Here is a 20,000-nt window from a genome sequence, read left to right as displayed (position 1 = left end):
CACCATTTTGCTTTAAAAATAAATAATTTACATAAAAAAGTAATAATTTTTGAAGAAAATTTATAAAAATATTTATAAAAATATTCATTTAAATTTTAAAATAGCGTTTGTTGCCTGTCTCAAGAAGGGTAGAAATACAAGGACACACACACGTTCTTGTATTTGACACCTCCAAAAAATGCCTACCTCTAGTATTATAATAAAAGTCGTAATTTTACTCAGCGCAAGTCAAAATTTTACAAGAAAAACTGAACATTTGTCCAATGTTATGATAAAAGTTGGAGTTTTACTCAATAAAAGTCGCAATTTTATAAGAAAAGCTTAACATTTTGGCAATTTTATGAAAAGAGTCATTTTACTCGTCAAAAGTCACAATTTTATAAGAAAACTTTTTTAAAAATTGCAATATTATAATAATAATCAGAATTTTACTTTGCAAAATTATGACAAAAGTCGTAATTTTACTAAAAAAAATTCACTATTTTACAAGTACAACACAAAAATGGCAATATTGTGATAATAGTCACAATTTTACATGACAGATGTCACCATTTTGCTTTAAAAATAAATAATTTACATAAAAAAGTAATAATTTTTGAAGAAAATTTATAAAAATATTTATAAAAATATTCATTTAAATTTTAAAATAGCGTTTGTTGCCTGTCTCAAGAAGGGTAGAAATACAAGGACACACACACACACACACACGTTCTTGTATTTGACACCTCCAAAAAATGCCTACCTCTAGTATTATAATAAAAGTCGTAATTTTACTCAGCGCAAGTCAAAATTTTACAAGAAAAACTGAACATTTGTCCAATGTTATGATAAAAGTTGGAGTTTTACTCAATAAAAGTCGCAATTTATAAGAAAAGCTTAACATTTTGGCAATTTTATGAAAAGAGTCGTCATTTTACTCGTCAAAAGTCACAATTTTATAAGAAAACTTTTTTAAAAATTGCAATATTATAATAATAATCAGAATTTTACTTTGCAAAATTATGACAAAAGTCATAATTTTACTAAAAAAAAATCACTATTTTACAAGTACAACACAAAAAAATGGCAATATCGTGATAAAAATCCGAATTTTATATGACAGATGTCACCATTTTGATTTAAAAAGTAATCATTTTACATAAAAAAGTAATAATTTCATGAGAAAATATATGAATATATTCATACACGTTCTTGTATTTGTGACCTTCTTGAGACATCCGTAAAATGCCTACCTCTAATATTATAATAAAAGTCGTAATTTTACTCAACGCAAGTCAAAAAGTTGGAATTTTACTCAATAACAGTCACAATTTTACAGGAAAAGCTTAACATTTTGGCAATTTTATGAAAAGAGTTGTCATTTTACTCAACAAAAGTCACAATTTTATAAGAAAACTTTTTAAAATTGCAATATTATGATGATAATCAGAATTTTACTTTGCAAAATTATGACAAAAGTCGTAATTTTACTCAAAAAATGTCACTATTTTACAAGTACAACACAAAAATTGGCAATATTGTGATACAATTCAGAATTTTGTATGACAGATGTCACCATTTTGCTTTAAAAAGTAATAATTTTACATAAAAAAGTAATAATTTTATGAGAAAATATATAAATATATTCATTGAAATTTTAAAATAGCGTTTGTTGCCTGTCCCAAGAAGGGTGGAAATACAAGGACACACACACACATACACACGTTCTTCTATTTGTGACCTTCTTGAGGCCACCGAAATTATTATAATAAAAGTCGTCATTTTACTTAACACAAGTCAAAATTTTACAAGAAAAACTGAACATTTGTCCAATGTTATGATAAAAGTTGGAATTTTACTCAATAACAGTCGCAATTTTACAAGAAAAGCTTCAAATTTTGTCAATTTTATGAGAAAACTTTTAAAAATTTGCAATATTATAATGATAATCAGAATTTTACTTTGCAAAATTATTACAAAAGTCGTAATTTTACTCAAAAAATGTCACTATTTTACAAGTACAACACAAAAATTGGCAATATTGTGATAAAAGTCTGAATTTTGTATGACAAATGTCACCATTTTGCAGTAAAAAGTAATAATTTGACATAAAAAAGTAATAATTTTCCGAGAAAATGTATAAAGATTTTTATGAAAATATTCATTTCAATTTTAAAATAGCGTTTGTTGCCTGTCTCAAGAAGGGTAGAAATACAAGGACACACAAACACACACACATACACACACACACACGTTCTTGTAATTGTGACCTTCTTGAGACCTCCGAAAAATGTCTACCACTAGTATTATAATAAAAGTCGTAATTTTACTCAGCGCAAGTCAAAATTTTACAAGAAAAACTGAACATTTGTGCAATATTATGATCAAAGTTGGAGTTTTACTCAATAACAGTCGCAATTTTACAAGAAAAGCTTAAAGGCCTACTGAAATGAATTTTTTTTATTTAAACGGGGATAGCAGATCTATTCTATGTGTCATACTTGATCATTTCGCGATATTGCCATATTTTTGCTGAAAGGATTTAGTATAGAACAACGACGATAAAGATTGCAACTTTTGGTATCTGATAAAAAAAAGGCTTGCCCCTACCGGAAGTAGCGTGACGTAGTCAGTTGAACATATACGCAAAGTTCCCTATTGTTTACAATGATGGCCGCATGAAGTGAGAGAGATTCGGACCGAGAAAGCGACGATTTCCCATTAATTTGAGCGAGGATGAAAGATTTGCGGATGAGGAAAGTGCAAGTGAAGGACTAGTGGGAGTTGAAGCTATTCAGATAGGGAAGATGCTGTGAGAGCCGGGGGTGACCTGATATTCAGCTGGGAATGACTACAACAGTAAATAAACACAAGACATATATATACTCTATTAGCCACAACACAACCAGGCTTATATTTAATATGCCACAAATTAATCCTGCATAAAAACACTTGCGTGTTTGTTATGCTAGCTCCTAGCTCCTCTGCTAGCTCCTAGCTCCATAGAACACGCCAATACAATTCAAACACATGATCAACACACACAATCACTCAGCCCAAAAGACCGTTCACCTAACCCAAGGTTCATAAAGCTTATATATTTTAAAAAAGTTACGTACATACGCAAAAAAAAGTTGCGCACATACGGTCAAGCGATCAAATGTTTAGAAGCCAAAGCTGCATACTCACAGTAGCACGTCTGCGTCTTTGTCATCCAAATCAAAGTAATCCTGGTAAGAGTCTGTGTTGTCCCAGTTCTCTACAGGCGTCTGTGTATGGAAGTCAAAAGTCCTCCTGGTTAGAGTCTCTGTTATCCGAGTTCTTCCATCTTGACTGCATCTTTCGGGAATGTAAACAAAGAAGCGCCGGCTGTGTACTGTTGTTGCTGACTACGTTCGAAAAATACGTCCATTTCGCACCGACAACTTTCTTCTTTGCTTGCTCAGCTTCTTTCTCCATAATGCAATGAACATGATTGCAACAGATTCACCAACACAGATGTCCAGAATACTGTGGAATTATGAAATGAAAACAGAGCTTTTTCGTATTGGCTTCAATGTGGAAGGCATACCCGTGTTCGCCGGTCTACGTCACGCGCATACGTCATCCTCAGAGGCGTTTCGAACCGGAAGTTTAGCGGCAAATTTAAAATGTCACTTTATAAGTTAACCCGGCCGTATTGGCATGTGTTATAATGTTAAGATTTCATCATTGATATATAAACTATCAGACTGCGTGGTCGCTAGTAGTGGCTTTCAGTAGGCCTTTAACATTTTGACAATTTTATGAAAAGAGTCGTAATTTTACTCGACAAAAGTGGCAATTTTATAAGAAAACTTTTTTTTAAATTGCAATATTATAATAATAATCAGAATTTTACTTTGCAAAATTATGACAAAAGTCATAATTTTACTAAAAAAAATTCACTATTTTACAAGTACAACACAAAAATTGGCAATATTGTGATAAAAGTCACAATTTTTCATGACAGATGTCACCATTTTACTTTAAAAAGTAAGAATTTTACATAAAAAAGTAATAATTTTTCAAGAAAATTTATAAAAATATTTATAAAAATATTCATTTAAATTTTAAAATAGCGTTTGTTGCCTGTCTCAAGAAGGGTAGAAATACAAGGACACACACACAAACACACACACACACACACACACACACACACACACACGTTCTTGTATTTGAGACCTCCGAAAAATGCCTACCTCTAGTATTATAATAAAAGTCGTAATTTTACTCAGCGCAAGTCAAAATTTTACAAGAAAAACTGAACATTTGTCCAATATTGTGATAAAAGTTGGAGTTTTACTCAATAACAGTCGCAATTTTACAAGAAAAGCTTAACATTTTGGCAATTTTATGAAAAGAGTTGTAAATTTACTCGACAAAAGTCACAATTTTATAAGAAAACTTAAAAAAATGTTGCAATATTATAATGATAATCAGAATTTTACTTTGCAAAATTATGACAAAAGTCGTAATTTTACTAAAAAAATTTCACTTTTTTACAAGTACAACACAAAAATTGGCAATATTGTGATAAAAGTCAGAATTTTACATGACAGATGTCACTATTTTGCTTTAAAAAGTAATAATTTTACATAAAAAAGTAATAATTTTCCGAGAAAATGTATAAAGATTTTTATAAAAATATTCATTTCAATTTTAAAATAGCGTTTGTTGCCTGTCTCAAGAAGGGTAGAAATACAAGGACACACACACACACACGTTCTTGTAATTGTGACCTTCTTGAGACCTCCGAAAAATGCCTACCTGTAGTATTATAATAAAAGTCGTAATTTTACTCAGCGCAAGTTAAAATTTTACAACAACAACTGAACATTTGTTCAATATTATGATAAAAGTCGGAGTTTTACTCAATAACAGTCGCAATTTTACAAGAACAGCTCAACATTTTGGCAATTTTATTAAAAGAGTTGTAAATTTACTCGACAAAAGTCACAATTTTATAAGAAAACTGAAAATTTTTGGCAATATTATAATAATAATCTGAATTTTACTTGGCAAAATTATGACAAAAGTCGTAATTTTACCCAAAAAATGTCACTGTTTTACAAGTACAACACAAAAATTGGCAATATTGTGATAAAAATCACAATTTTACATGACAGATGTCATCATTTTGCTTTAAAAATAAATAATTTACATAAAAAAGTAATAATTTTTCAAGAAAATTTATAAAAATATTTATAAAAATATTCATTTAAATTTTAAAATAGCGTTTGTTGCCTGTCTCAAGAAGGGTAGAAATACAAGGACACACACACACACACACACACACACACACACACACGTTCTTGTATTTGAGAACTCCAAAAAATGCCTACCTCTAGTATTATAATAAAAGTCGTAATTTTACTCAGCGCAAGTCAAAATTTTACAAGAAAAACTGAACATTTGTCCAATATTATGATAAAAGTTGGAATTTTACTCAATAACAGTCACAATTTTACAAGAAAAGCTTAACATTTTGGCAATTTTATGAAAAGAGTCGTAATTTTACTCGACAAAAGTGGCAATTTTATAAGAAAACTTTTTTAAAAATTGCAATATTATAATAATAATCAGAATTTTACTTTGCAAAATTATGACAAAAGTCGTGATTTTACTCAAAATATTTCACTGTTTTACAAGTACAACACAAAAATTGGCAATATTTTGATAAAAGTCAGAATTTTGTATGACAAATGTCACCATTTTGCAGTAAAAAGTAATAATTTTACATAAAAAGTAATAATTTTCCGAAAAAATGTATAGAAATATTTATAAAAATATTAATTTAAATTTTAAAAATAGCGTTTGTTGCCTGTCTCAAGAAGGGTAGAAATACAAGGACACACACACACACAAGTTCTTGTATATTTGACCTTCTTGAGACCTCCGAAAAATGCCTACCTCCAGTATTATAATAAAAGTCGTAATTTTACTCAGCGCAAGTCAAAATTTTACAAGAAAAACTGAACATTTGTGCAATATTATGATAAAAGTTGGAGTTTTACTCAATAACAGTCGCAATTTTACAAGAAAAGCTTAACATTTTGACAATTTTATGAAAAGAGTCGTCATTTTACTCGACAAAAGTGGCAATTTTATAAGAAAACTTTTTTTAAAATTGCAATATTATAATAATAATCAGAATTTTACTTTGCAAAATGATGACAAAAGTCGTGATTTTACCCCAAAAATTTCACTGTTCTACAAGTACAACACAAAAATTGGCAATGTTGTGATAAAAGTCAGAATTTTACATGACAGATGTCACCATTTTGCTTTAAAAAGTAATAATTTTACATAAAAAAGTAATAATTTTACATAAAAAAGTAATAATTTTACATAAAAAAGTAATAATTTTCTGAGAAAATGTATAAAAATATTTATAAAAATATTCATTTAAATTTTAAAATAGCGTTTGTTGCCTGTCTCAAGAAAGGTAGAAATACAAGGACACACACACACACACGTTCTTTTATTTTTGACCTTCTTTAGACCTCCGAAAAATGCCTACCTCTAGTATTATAATAAAAGTCGTCATTTTACTCAGCGCAAGTTATAATTTTACAACAACAACTGAACATTTGTTCAATATTTTGATCAAAGTTGGAGTTTTACTCAATAACAGTCGCAATTTTACAAGAAAAGCTCAACATTTTGGCAATGTTATGAAAAGAGTTGTACATTTACAAGACAAAAGTCACAATTTTATAAGAAAACTGAAAATTTTTGGCAATATTATGATAATAATCTGAATTTTACTTGGCAAAGTTATGACAAAAGTCGTAATTTTACCCAAAAAACGTCACTGTTTTACAAGTACAACACAAAAATTGGCAATATTGTGATAAAAGTCAGAATTTTACATGACGGATGTCACCATTTTACTTTAAAAAGTAATAATTTTACATAAAAAAGTAATAATTTTACATAAAAAAGTAATAATTTTCTGAGAAAATGTATACAAATATTTATAAAAATATTCATTTCAATTTTAAAATAGCGTTTGTTGCCTGTCTCAAGAAGGGTAGAAATACAAGGACACACACACACACACACACACACACACACACACACACACACACACACACACACACACACACACACGTTCTTTTATTTTTGACCTTCTTTAGACCTCCGAAAAATGCCTACCTCTAGTATTATAATAAAGGTCGTAATTTTACTCAGCGCAAGTTAAAATTTTACAACAACAACTGAAGTTGTTGGAGTTGTACTCAATAACAGTCGCCATTTTACAAGAACAGCTCAACATTTTGGCAATTTTATTAAAAGAGTTGTAAATTTACTCGACAAAAGTCACAATTTTATAAGAAAACAGAAAATTTTTGGCAATATTATAATAATAATCTGAATTTTACTTGGCAAAATTATGACAAAAGTCGTAATTTTACCCAAAAAATGTCACTGTTTTACAAGTACAACACAAAAATTGGCAATGTTGTGATAAAAGTCAGAATTTTACATGACAGATGTCACCATTTTGCTTTAAAAAGTAATAATTTTACATATTCATTTTATGTTTATAAAGTCAGGAAATACGGATCCATACCTAAATGTGTGGTATCATCCAAAACTAATGTCAAGTATCAAAGAAGAGAAGAATAAGTGATTATTACATTTGAACAGAAGTGTAGATAGAACATGTTCAAACAAAAAATAAGCAGTAAATGAACAAGTAGATTAATAATCATTTTTTACAGTTTGTCCCTCATAGTGTGTACAAAATAATAGGTGTATAAATGACACAATATGTTACTGCATAGACTAATTAGGAGTCTTTGTTTGTTTACTTACTACTAAAAGACAAGTTGTCTAGTATGTTCAACATTTTATTTAAGGACTACATTACAATAATAAACATATGTTTCATGTACACTAACGTTTGTTGTTCAAATAAAGACAATAAAGAAATTTTTTTGTGGTCCCCTTTATTTAGGAAAGTACCAAAAAGTTTCGCAATACATGATTTGCACTTACAGTATGTGAGATGTGAGCTGGCGGGGGAAAAAGTCAGTAAATAGTTAAATTACATTTGTTTGATAAGGCCCAACACAGCGTCTCCATGGCAACAAGGTGCTGACTACACACAGTTGCCCTACTTCTTCTGCACATTCCAAGCCGGCAGATTGGGAATCCCCTTGACAAAAGGGAGTAGTCGCTTTAATTTGCGGTGTTCGGAAGGGGGGAAAAAAGAGGGTAAGTGTGTTCAGAGCGGACGTTGAAGGAAGAAGTCCATCGATGACTAACTAGTCAAGTGTTTATGAGGGTTTCCGCGCCGCCCGCTACTTCAAGGCATTTCTTGCCGCACAGGTTTGCCTCAGGCCTGGCATCACATCCTCACTCTGACCTTGTTCACACGCTTGTATTTGTTACCTTCTTGAGACCGGAGAAAAATGCCTCCCTCTTTAGGACCAGCCTTTCTAGATATATAAAGATGTGTATTTACAACATTAATAATATATACATACTATGCACATATAAAAAAGATTGTTGTGAAAAAGGAGTTGGAATTTCACAAGAAAATGGTCACAATTTCACAAGAAAAACTTGGAATTTTGGCAGTATTATAATAAAAGTGGGAATTTTACACAACGCAAGTCAAATTTGTACAAGAAAAACTGAACATTTGTGCAATATTATGATAAAAGTTGGAATTTTACCCAATAACCGTCGCAATTTCACAAGAAAAGCTTAAAATGTTGGCAACTTTATGAAAAGAGTCGTCATTATACCCGACAAAAGTCACAATTTTATAAGAAAACGTTCACATTTTGGCAATATTATATTAATAATCGGAATTTTACTCTGCAAAATTATGACAAGAGTCATAATTTTACTCAAAAAATGTCAGTATTTTACAAGAACAAAAAAATCGGCAATATTGTGACAAAAGTCATAATTTTACTCAAAAAATGTTTACTGTTTTACAAGAACAACAAAAAAAACAGCAATATTGTGAAAAAAGTCATAATTTTACTCCAAAAAATATCACTAATTTACAAGAACAACAAAAAAATCGACAATATTGTGACAAAAGTCATAATTTTACCAAAAAAAAAGTCACTATTTCACAAGGACAACAAAAAAATTGTCAATATTGTGACAAAAGTCATAAGTTTACTCCAAAAAATTTAACTATTTTACAAGAACAACAAAAAAATCTGCAATATTGTGACAAAAGTCATAATTGTATTTAAAAAAATTCACTATTTTACAAGAACAACAAAAAATCGGCAATATTGTGACAAAAGTCATCATTTTACCAAAAGAAAATGTCACTATTTCACAAGAACAACAAAAAAATTGTCAATATTGTGACAAAAGTCATAAGTTTACTCCAAAAAATTTAACTATTTTACAAGAACAACAAAAAAATCTGCAATATTGTGACAAAATTCATAATTGTATTTTTTTTTAAATCACTATTTTACAAGAACAACAAAGAAATCGGCAATATTGTGACAAAAGTCATAAGTTTGCTCCAAAAAATGTAACTATTTTACAAGAACAACAAAAAAATTGGCAATATTGTGACAAAAGTCATAATTTTACCCAAAAAAAATGTCACTATTTCACAAGAACATCAAAAAAATGGTCAATATTGTGACAAAAGTCATAATTGTACTCCAAAAAATTTTACTATTATACAAGAACAACAAAAAAATTGTCAATATTGTGACAAAAGTCATAAGTTTACTCCAAAAAATGTCACTATTTTACAAGAACAACAAAAAAATCGGCAATATTGTGACAAAAGTCATAATTGTATTAAAAAAAAAATCACTATTTTACAAGAACAACAAACAAATCGGCAATATTGTGACAAAAGTCATAATTTTACCAAAAAAAATGTCACTATTTCACAAGAACAACAAAAAAATTGTCAATATTGTGACAAAAGTCATAAGTTTACTCCAAAAAATTTAACTATTTTACAAGAACAACAAAAAAATCTGCAATATTGTGAAAAATTCATAATTGTATTTTTTTTTTAAATCACTATTTTACAAGAACAACAAAGAAATCGGCAATATTGTGACAAAAGTCATATTTTTACCAAAAAAAAATGTCACTATTTCACAAGAACAACAAAAAAATGGTCAATATTGTGACAAAGGTCATAAGTTTACTCCAAAAAATTTAACTATTTTACAAGAACAACAAAAAAATCGGCAATATTGTGACAAAAGTCATAATTTTACTAAAAAAAATGTCAGTATTTTACAAGAACAACAAAAAAATTGTCAATATTGTGACAAAAGTCATAAGTTTACTCCAAAAAATTTAACTATTATACAAGAACAACAAAAAAATCGGCAATATTGTGACAAAAGTCATCATTTTACTCAAAAAAATGTCAGTATTTTACAAGAACAACAAAAAAATTGTCAATATTGTGACAAAAGTCATAAGTTTACTCCAAAAAATGTAACTATTTTACAACAACAACAAAATCGGCAATATTGTGACAAAAGTCATAATTTTACTAAAAAAATGTCAGTATTTTACAAGAACAACAAAAAAATTGTCAATATTATGACAAAAGTCATAATTTTACTCAAAAAAATGTCACTCTTTCACAAGAACAACAAAAAAATTGTCAATATTGTGACAAAAGTCATAATTTTACTCCAAAAAATGTCAGTATTTTACAAGAACAACAAAAAAATCGGCAATATTGTGAATAAAGTCCTAATTTTAATTTTTAAAAATTCACCAGTTTACAAGAACAACAAAAAAACGGCAATATTGTGACAAAAGTCATTATTTTACTCAAAAAACGTCAGTATTTTACAAGAACAACAAAAAAATCGGCAATATTGTTAATAAAGTCATAATTTTAATTTTAAAAATGTCACTATTTCACAAGAACAACAAAAAAATTGTCAATATTGTGACAAAAGTCATAAGTTTACTCCAAAAAATCTAACTATTTTACAAGAACAACAAAAAAATCGACAATATCGTGACAAAAGTCAGAATTTTATACGACATATGTCGCCATTTTGCATTAAAAAGTAATAATTTTACATAAAAAAGTAATCATTTTACACAAAAATATTGCAATATTACAGAAACAGAAATAATATGAGAAATTGTTCCCAATTTTATAAGAAAAAAGTCGACACATTGTGAGAAAAAGACTGCTATAAGTTATTTTTATTTTTTTTTGTTTTTAATCTTCATTATTTACTTCAAGTTATTACAGTATGTCTCTTTATACATATTTATTTTTTTAAATAAATTTTTGGCCAAAGGGAGCGCATTTCAATTTCTTAAACACACTTGTTATTACGTATGTTGACCAGAGGGGAAACACTTCAAATTCTTACACACACTTGTTATTTCATATGTTGACCAGAGGGGAAACACTTCAAATTCTTACACACACTTGTTATTTCATATGTTGACCAGAGGGGGAGCACGTCAAATTCTTACACACACTTGTTATTTCATATGTTGGCCAGAGGGGGAGCACGTCAAATTCTTCCACACACTTGTTATTTCTTATTTTGTTATAATAACTCCATGAAACCAAAACAAGCCCGTCTGAATGGAATGCACAAATGTAAATACGGGTGTAGTTTTAGGTGTTTTTGCGGATGTGTGTGGTTATTGTGACATCACCCTTTCACACGTGCAGTAGGGAGAGGTGGAGCTTATCTAGTCTTACTTCCTGTGTTTAATGTGTGCCAGGTCATCGTGTTTGTGAAGGGAAATACCAGGATAAAGTGTCACAGTAAGGTTTTTAGATAGGGTTTGTGGGTAATCCGGTAAGAGAAATGACATCATCTAAGGCAGGCCTGAACAAACAAAGGCCGGATAAACTTTTCAAGCTGGCCCGACAAACATTCCATAATCATTAGTTTAGATGTTGTGTAGCTGCAATTATGATGTCACTCATGTTTTATAATCACCTTCAACTATACTAATGATATACTAGTTACTATGCTCATCTAATGAGTTACTATGCTCATCTAATGAGTTACTATGGTCATCTAATTAGTTACTATGGTCATCTATTTAGTTACTATGGTCATCTAATGAGTTACTATGGTCATCTAATTAGTTACTATGGTCATCTAATTAGTTACTATGGTCATCTAATGAGTTACTATGGTCATCTACGCTTTTGGTAGAATGGTGGACATCCGACATTATTGTGATATTTTGTATGAATGTTCCTACAAATCAGAAATAGCGCCCCCCCCACCAAAATGTGGCCCCTGAGTCAAAGTAATGTCCCAGCCCTGTAGCAATGTGATGAATATAAACATAGCAGCATTGTAATGATAAGCTATTAAATGGTGCATTCAGTGACAGTAGGAATTGTTCAATCGGTGTGCCGTACTAATTGTTGTTGTTGTTGACACACCACAGCAGCCATGGGGAACCACCTTCTGGCAAACCCCGTGTTGCAGACTCGCAGCGGGACGTCTCCTTACAACACCTTACTGGCTGACAGCTTCACCCCACCCTCACCCTCACCCTCACCCGGGGTCTTCAACTCTACCGGTTAGCTCCTCCCCTCTGTCCGTGTGTGTGTGTGCGTGTACTTGTATTTACACCCTTCTTGAGACATGAAGAAGGAACAGTATCTTCCATATGAGGAGGTGTGAACAAGTGATGACATCAATCAATAACATTGCATCTAATGGTCAGCATATGAAATAACAAGTGTGTGTAAGAAATTGAAATGCGCCCCCTTTGGCCAAAATTTAAAAAAAGAAAATAAATACAATGTATATAGAGACATACTGTAATAACTTGAAGTAAATAATGAAGATTAAAAAACAATTACAAACAAGAAATTCCCCCCCCAAAAAATGAACTAAAAACAGTCTTTTTCTCACAATATGTCGACTTTTTTTTCTTATAAAATTGGGAATAATTTTATCATATTCTTTCTGTTTCTGTAATATTGCAATATTTTCTCGTAAAATTATTACTTTTTTTATGTAAAATTATTACTTTTATGTAAAATTATTACTTTTTTATGTAAAATAATTACTTTTTTATATTACTTTTTTATGTAAAATTATTACTTTTTTATGTAAAATAATTACTTTTTTATGTAAAATTATTACTTTTTTATGTAAAATAATTACTTTTTTATATTACTTTTTTATGTAAAATTATTACTTTTTTATGTAAAATTATTACTTAATGCAAAATGTTGACATGTGTCGTATAAAATTCTGACTTTTATCACAATGTTGCCAATTTATTTGTTGTTCTTGTAAAATAGTGACATTTTTTGAGTAAAATTATGACTTTTCTCAAAATTTTGCTGAGAAAAATTCAGATTATTATTATAATATTGGCAACATTTTAAAGTTTTCGTATGAAATTTGGAAAAATTCTCATATTCTTTCTGTTTCTGTAATATTGCAAATTTTGACTTGCGTTGAGTAAAATGATGACTTTTATTATAATACTGCCAAAACTCAAAAGGTTTTCTTGTGAAATTGTGACCTTTTTCTTGTGAAATTCCAACTCCTTTTTCATAACAAGCTTTTTTTATATTTGCATAGTATGTATATATTATTAATGTTGTAAATACACATCTTTATATATCTAGAAAGGCTGGTCCTAAAGAGGTACGCATTTTTCTCAGGTCTCAGGAAGGTAACAAAGACAATAGTGAGTGTGTGTGTGTGTGTGTGTGTGTGTGTGTGTGTGTGTGTGTGTGTGTGTGTGTGTGTGTGTGTGTGTGTGTGTGTGTGTGTGTGTGTGTGTGTGTGTGTGTGTGTGTGTGTGTGTGTGTGTGTGTGTGTGTTTTCCACCCTTCTTGAGACATGAAGAAGGAAAAGTATCTTCCATATGAGGAGGTGTGAACAAGTGATGACATAAATCATGGTCCCAATAGTGTCGCTTTTAAAAGGTCAACATATGAAATAACAAGTGTGTGCAAGATATTGAAATGCGCCCCCTTTGGCCAAAATTAATTTAAAAAAATAAATAAATATGTATATTTTCTTGTAAAATTTTGACTTGCATTGAGTAAAATGACGACTTTTATTATAATACCGCCAAAACTCAAAAGTTTTTCTTGTGAAATTGTGACCTTTTTCTTGTGAAATTCCAACAATTTTTTCATAACAAGCTTTTTCTATATTTGCATAGTATGTATATATTATTAATGTTGTAAATACACATCTTTATATATCTAGAAAGGCTGGTCCTAAAGAGGTAGCCATTTTTTCTCAGGTCTCAAGAAGGTAACAAAGACAATAGTGAGTGTGTGTATGTGTGTGTGTGTGTGTGTGTGTGTGTTGTGTGCTTCCTATGCACACGCCCGTCTTGTTGTGCTGCAATTGCCCCGACTGAACAAACAAAGAGACTAACTTGGCCATCTGGCCTCATTTCCGAAGCACAATCTGAAAAGTGAAGTTTGTCTGTGACTTTGATAGCCAGGAATCACCAGGAAGTGTTTTCTTCTTGCTAAGCTGAGAAGTGAATGTTCAGCGGTGCAATCACAACTAATGAGCGCCACACATGCAACAATCCTAGCCCAGAATTGACATGCTTGGTCACATGATCCATTAAAGCTTGTTTGTACACTGGCAAATGGATACCTAAATATGGATACCAAGGTGTCTGATACTGGTATATATATAACTGACATGTTGCAGTATCCCGAGATGAATGCGGTCATGTAATTCCGGCGATACAATAGTGGCGTTGGCAGGAGCTGCCTGTCCGTCCGCCTCTACTAAGCAGCCTGCACGGCTAAGACAATTCAACAGGAAGTAGGAAACACTTCATTATTCAAATGAGTGTTGTCAAGCCATTTAAAGAAATGAGCAAAAACTTAGTCCTGCTGTGTAATTAGGGATGAGTACCGCTCACATTTGAACCGATAGGGTACCATTTACCGATACTAAACGGTACCAATTTTCGGTACTTTTTGTGTGTGTGTGAATATATATTCATTGTTTTTAATAACAAAATATGATTTTTTTCATGAGCTGATAATGATCATTTCTGTTTAGTTGTTATTTCTTGTTTTCTTGTGACATTTCCAAGTCCATTTCTTTGTCGGCTATGAAAATGTCAACATTACCTCGAGCGGGGGTCTCCAAGTTTAAAAAAAATAAATAAATAACTTTTTATTTTTTTATTATAATTTTTTAAAATCTGTCCTTACTAATCCAATTTCTACCGCTTGTTACTCTCGGTGTTTCCTAGCCGCTCAGGCAAATCCTAAAATTGCATTTTCACATCAATAACATGACATCAAGTGCACACTTTTTCAGTTAATTAGTGCATGAGGAATATATATATATATATATATATATATATATATATATATATATATATATATATATATATATATATATATATATATATATATATATATATATATATATATATATATATATATATATATATATATATGTATATATATATATATATATATATATATATATGTATATACTGTATGTATATATGTATATATATTTATATATATATACTATATGTATATATGTATATATATTTATATATATATACTGTATGTATATATATTTATATATATATATATATACTGTATGTATATATGTATATATATTTATATATATATATACTGTATGTATATATATTTATATATATATACTGTATGTATGTATGTATATATATTTATATAAATACTGTATGTATATATATATATGTATATATATATACATATATATATACATATATATGTATATATATATATATATACATACATATACTGTATGTATGTATGTATGTACATATATGTATATATATATTTATATATATGTATATATATACATATATATACATATATATATATATATATATATATATATATATATATATATATATATATATATATATATATATATATATATATATATATATATACATATACTGTATGTATGTATGTATATATGTATATATATATTTATATATATATATATATTTATTTTTTTAAATTTTTTTTTTATTTTTATATATATGTATATATATATTTATATATGTACTGTATGTATATATGTATATATATACTTATATATATACTGTATGTATTATATATGTATATATATATATATTTATATATATGTATATATATATTTATATATGTACTGTATGTATATATGTATATATATATTTATATATATACTGTATATATTATATATGTATATATATATTTATATATATACTGTATATATTATATATGTATATATATATATATATATATATATATATATATATATATACATATATACATACATACATACAGTATATGTATGTATATATATATATGTATATATATATTTATATATATACTGTATGTATAATATATGTATATATATATATATGTATATATATATATATTTATATATATACTGTATGTATAATATATGTATATATATATATATGTATATATATATATATATATGTATATATATATACATATATATATATATATATATATATATATATATATGTATATATATATATACTTATACATATATATATATATATATATACATATATATATATATATATGTATATATATACATATATTATACATAAAATATATATATATATATATATATATACTGTATGTATGTATATATGTATATATATATTTATATATATACTGTATGTATATATATATGTATATATGTGTGACTGCCATCTACTGTTTACACTTATCATTTCACCGTGGACCAAATAAAATAGAATTGAGGTCGGTAAGCACAACCAAAATGATCCCGTACATTAGGCGCACCGGGTTATGAGGCGCACTGTCGAGTTTTTAGAAAATGAAATGACTTCAAGTGCGCCTTATAGTCCGGAAAATACGGTAGTAAAATAAATCATAATATGACCGCTTTAATGCGCCTTTCAATCCGCGTTGCCCGATGGTCCGAAAAATGTCACGTATCACTAGATCGATGCGCAGATGTGTTGTAAAAATATAAATCATGAGACCCAACACCGAACCTAACATGAGAAGTTTGAAAGTGTTGAAGGAAAAGCAGAAAGTTGTTAGAAAACAAGCAAAGTTGAAATTGTCTCCGGTCACATTAACACTTTGTTTCATCGACTCAAAGCCAGCGTTTGGACAAAAGGTCAAAAGCTCATAAAAGGAAGTTGTTTTTGAACTGGTGTGTTGCTGAAGTCTGTCAGTTTGAGAGTGAGAAAGATGTAAAGATGGCTGATAGATTTCTCATCCCACTAATGGCGGCCATTCAAAACGCTTTAAAAATGAATTGATCAAGTTAATGTTGCATAAATGACACTTTTCGTCTTTCTATATCTGCTTCGCAACATGTTCTCTCGGATGGACAGGAACTTTCCGAGACCCGAGTAAGTCTTCTTCTCCTCCTCCTTATCAACTGGCAGATGTTTTCCAGGTGAGGTAACCCTCCTGTGTGTCCTGTGTTTGGCTCCAGAAATCACATCCAAGAACCGCGACCCCTGCGGGATGGAGACCCTGCCTCTGAACGGCAACTTCAACAACAGCTACTCCCTGCACGGTGCTCCTGGGGGCGGGGGCAGCTGTGACTTCCTAAGCGGCGGGACCCGGGAGAGCCCCCCGCCTCTTCTCAACCCCCGCGGCTCAGAGACCCTGGGTGGCGGCGGTGGCGGAGGTGTCCGGCGCAATCTCTCCGACGCCGCCGCCTTCGAGAAGATGATCATCTCCGAGCTCGTGCACAACAACCTGAGAGGAGGGAACGCGGGAGGGGACGGAAGCCTGGCCCGGGGGCTTCGGGGAGGAGCCACGGGGGCCGGGCCGGAGACGGGCGCAAACCAAGATGAGGACTTTGGACGGCAGCGCACCCCGCAGGATGTGGAGCTGCTTTACAAAGCTCTGGAGGAGCCGCTGCTGTTGCAACGCGCCCAATCGGTCCTCTACCAGAGCGACCCGGAGGAGTCGGAGAGCTACACGGCCGACCTCACTGAGAGTCTCGGCCCCAGCGGGCAGGGCGGCACCAGGGCGCCCGATTCGCCGGCCCGTGACTCCTTATACACGAGCATCACCAACCTGCGAGACTCTCCCTACCCGGACAGCAGTCCCGAGCCGCTGGAGGTGGTGCCGCGATCGGCCCAGCCCCCCGAGGAACTGTACTACAGTTCCGGGAGGCCCGCCTGGGGCTCCCGAGGGGCCCCCATGCAGACCTTCTACCAGGCCCCGCTGCGGCGACCGAGCGGGGACCAGCAGGCTCAGGAGCCAGCCCACAACGAGGGGGACGGACAGATGCAGCTGGTCACCAGCCTGTGACCACCGGCCCAGAGAAGAGACCGAAGGTCCTGGCGTCTCTTCGCCTCCTGCTCGTTTGGTTGCCTTTTCTTCTCTTGAGCAAACATTCACCCCGAGGGGGGAGTCACCACTCACTTAGCTGAAGAAGCCTTTGACTATTTAAGGAGCGTTGATCCGAGTCCTTCCCGGTTCCTTTGGTACCTTAAGGCCAAGTCCAGCACTCTGAATGTACCGACCCCCGCCCTTCTTTACCTTTCGGAACTTTGTTACGACAACCAATATCATTTTGTATTTGCTCCTTTGCCCTTTGGTACCAATCGTCCTTTGATAGCTAGCCGCCGTGGCGACGCGTGGAGTCGTGTAGGTCGCTGTTAGAAGTTCAAAATGTCTCTTCATTGTTGCCAAAAAAATATCTTTTATTGAGCCAGACCACGGACACGGACTTTTTTCCAGAGGTGCTCGTTATTGAACAGTTTCACCTGGAAGACAATTCCGTGGAGTTGCCTTTGTTTCCTTTTTGGGGGGTGCCAGCCACCGCCCAGAACCTTGCCCCTGCTCCGCCTGTTTGCTAAAAAGTGACATGACTGCCTTGCTATGGTTTTTGCTGAGGGTGTTGCATCCCGGGTGGGGGTCCTCCTGTGTCTGCTGTTAGAACATAGCCAGCTGAAGTGGACTTGTTTCCTGTGTGTGGTTGTGACCCACGGCACTATAACGCGTGTACATAAGAACCACTTTATTCCTAACTACCGTGTAAATAAATAGGGGACGCCGGTTGTTCAAGAGCGCTACGACGGATGACTTCTTGTACTTGCAACGAAACGGAAAAAATAAAAATGTTTCTTTTTGGAAGGGAGTTCAGACGAAACGCTCCGTCTTTGTCTTCCGAGGCGCTCAGTCAGTGACTCATGTTTCACGTCAGCGCCGTCACATTATTATTGCTCTCCTCTGTGCCTTTTTCCACACAGCCAGCCGGCAAAGCAACGGATGACGCTGCGGCTCCAAGACAGCAGGACCATCGCTTTCAACACAACAGAGGCCTGGGGAAGTGAGTCGCAGGTGTGGAAGGGGATCTGCACTCTTTTTAATTGTGCCTGTCATACACAATCCACAAGTTTCTTTTTGGACGCTACTGAAAATGTGAGGGGTCAAAAGTATACATACAGCAATGTTAATATTTGCTTACATGTCCCTTGGCAAGTTTACCTGCAATAAGGCGCTTTTTGGTAGCCATCCACCAGCTTCTGCTTGACCACTTGACCACTCCTCTTGACAATTGAAAATGGGTGCAAATTAGTTGGTTTTCCGACATGGACTTGTTTCTTCAGCATTGTCCACACGTTTAAGTCAGGACTGTTATGGGTTGGAGGAGGGAGTTGTGACGGCACAGTTCCACAAGGGGGCAATATTGCTTTATGTATTTATTATATATTGTGGAGTGTCATACTTGCCAACCTTGAGACACGGACACACGCCCATAAATAATACTTTTCAAAATAAAAGCAGCACAGTTGTATTGCACACTCGACATAGATACTTTTTAAAATTTATTTTGTAATTTATAATTGGCCTCACGCGGGCCGGACAGGGACGCACAAAGGGCCGGATGCGGCCCGCGGGCCGCAGAATGCCCAGGTCTCTAAGTGCTTCTCGAGGGTTTGACTCGGTCGGGTGTGCAACCGGACAACAACGGTATTGAAATATGGCACCGTTGGATTTTACGTGAATCGATACC

General features: G+C 32.3%; 1 protein-coding gene across 1 annotated transcript in view; it reads left to right on the top strand.

The window, feature by feature from the left end:
- The window catches only part of LOC133652383 (adhesion G protein-coupled receptor L1-like), a 40,251-nt gene extending 21,135 nt beyond the window's left edge, over window positions 1-19,116 (top strand). The window contains exons 6-8 of the mRNA XM_062051092.1: window positions 12,409-12,543; window positions 17,356-17,373; window positions 17,460-19,116. Coding sequence (XP_061907076.1) covers window positions 12,409-12,543; window positions 17,356-17,373; window positions 17,460-18,289 — 983 coding nt within the window. The 3' untranslated portion in view covers window positions 18,290-19,116. The remainder of the gene's footprint in view (window positions 1-12,408; window positions 12,544-17,355; window positions 17,374-17,459) is intronic.
- The last annotated feature ends 884 nt before the right edge of the window (window positions 19,117-20,000 follow it).

Source organism: Entelurus aequoreus, linkage group LG06 (assembly GCF_033978785.1).
Source record: "Entelurus aequoreus isolate RoL-2023_Sb linkage group LG06, RoL_Eaeq_v1.1, whole genome shotgun sequence".
Classification (NCBI taxonomy): domain Eukaryota; kingdom Metazoa; phylum Chordata; class Actinopteri; order Syngnathiformes; family Syngnathidae; genus Entelurus; species Entelurus aequoreus.
This window is presented reverse-complemented; position numbering and strand designations above follow the sequence as displayed.